The sequence below is a fragment of the Belonocnema kinseyi genome, chromosome 1 (genome assembly GCF_010883055.1).
Source record: "Belonocnema kinseyi isolate 2016_QV_RU_SX_M_011 chromosome 1, B_treatae_v1, whole genome shotgun sequence".
NCBI lineage: Eukaryota > Metazoa > Arthropoda > Insecta > Hymenoptera > Cynipidae > Belonocnema > Belonocnema kinseyi.
In genome coordinates, this window is record NC_046657.1 from 99114913 (window position 1) to 99116428 (window position 1516).

The 1516-nt window shown below is 32.7% G+C and overlaps 1 protein-coding gene across 1 annotated transcript in view; it reads right to left on the reverse strand.

Moving 5' to 3' along the window:
- LOC117179080 (luciferin 4-monooxygenase-like) overlaps nt 1–1516 on the reverse strand; it is an 11565-nt gene that overhangs the window by 2013 nt on the left and 8036 nt on the right. The window contains exons 2-3 of the mRNA XM_033370728.1: nt 599–946; nt 381–526 (exon numbers count right to left, since the gene is read on the reverse strand). Coding sequence (XP_033226619.1) covers nt 381–526; nt 599–946 — 494 coding nt within the window. The remainder of the gene's footprint in view (nt 1–380; nt 527–598; nt 947–1516) is intronic.

The following is a 1516-nucleotide window of genomic DNA, read 5'->3' on the forward strand; positions in this document are numbered from 1 at the left end:
TACTGATTCAGATGTTTCATTTTTCATTGGAACTAGAATTGTGTATCTAGTCAATCTGCATTGTAAGCTTAGAATATATTTATTGCGTGTTTTTGTTTCAGGTAGTGGGCCAAAGACATCTAACGCAATTTTCTTATTATGTTGTTTTGGTGTGTCTGGAATAATAGCTTGGGCTTGATTAGTGATTCTAGTTGTTTTTTGGAGTTGACAAATAGGACAGGTTTTTACGTATTTTTTATATCTTCATCCATACCTTTCCATTTGCCTATCTTTCGCGCTCGTTGAATTGTATTCTTTTCACGAAGATGATTAGCATGAGCTTCCTTATTAATTGTTTTGCGCTCTTATTTGGTAAGTTCTCTAGTTTTATTGAAACATACATGAAATCCAGTATCTGGGTACTGGTTGGATAAATACTGGATCATTTCCAAAAGAATTTCTTTTTCTAAAAGTGTGTAGGTAGGATCACCAAAAATTAACCTTACTATAGTTAATTTTTTGTCTTTAAATTCTTCTACCAACCATCCTAGATAACGCAACCAATTCTCTTCATTATACTCATGCATATTTGTTTGTAGTATTTGTTTCCATATCTTACCTTCAGCATTTGATTTTATTTTTACTCTATCGTTTGTCACAGGGTTTTCTTTCCATTCACAGAATTTTTCAAAAAATTGATCTTCTTCTGTTGTATTTCCACCTTCTTGGGGTTTTCTATATTGTTCTTGTTCTCCATCAATTTCTATTGAAGGTTCTCTCATCCTTCTGTGCGGTAATTTAATTCTATTTTCTTCTGTTAATATGACGTCGTTCATGATTACTGCTTTTTTTGAAACTGATGTGTCGAAATCATGATTTCCAGAAGTGGTTGGTACTGGCGTATTTAAATCACGATTTTCAGAGATGTCAAATACGTCAATGTCTGGGAGTTCTTCTTCTATTGTTTCTAAGTCAATGTTTTTCAATGCTTCTTGAAGTAGGTCATTCTCGTGAATTGAAAATAGTCTTCATAAACAATCGGCGGCTTTATTTTCTTTGCCCGTAACATATTGTATTTCGTGCTTATATTTTTCAAGACGTAATCTCCAACGAAGTAACCTAGAACCGACCCAGAGGTGTGAATTGAAAGGTGAGCCTGAGGGTCTTATAACTCCTTTCGCATGTAATTCCTTACACTCATCTTCAATTAATTGCTTATGGGCTTCAGGATGTTTATGTGATTTCAAGTTAACAATTTTTCCTGAATTTTCCTGAATATAAAGTTAGATTTAATGGACATAATTTTTTCATAGTTAATATTGTAAGCAACTTGAATGGGGTTTCTACTGTAATTAAAAACAGGTATAATAATTTAATTATTTTTTATTCGGTAAATTCCATCGAGTATGCCCTTTTCATTTGATTTGTTTGATTTGTTTGATTTGTTTCATCAAATCATTTTTACAATTAACAAGTCAACAACGTTTTGGACAACATGGGTTATTTATCTTACATCCTTGAGAGGTATGGCGCTGTC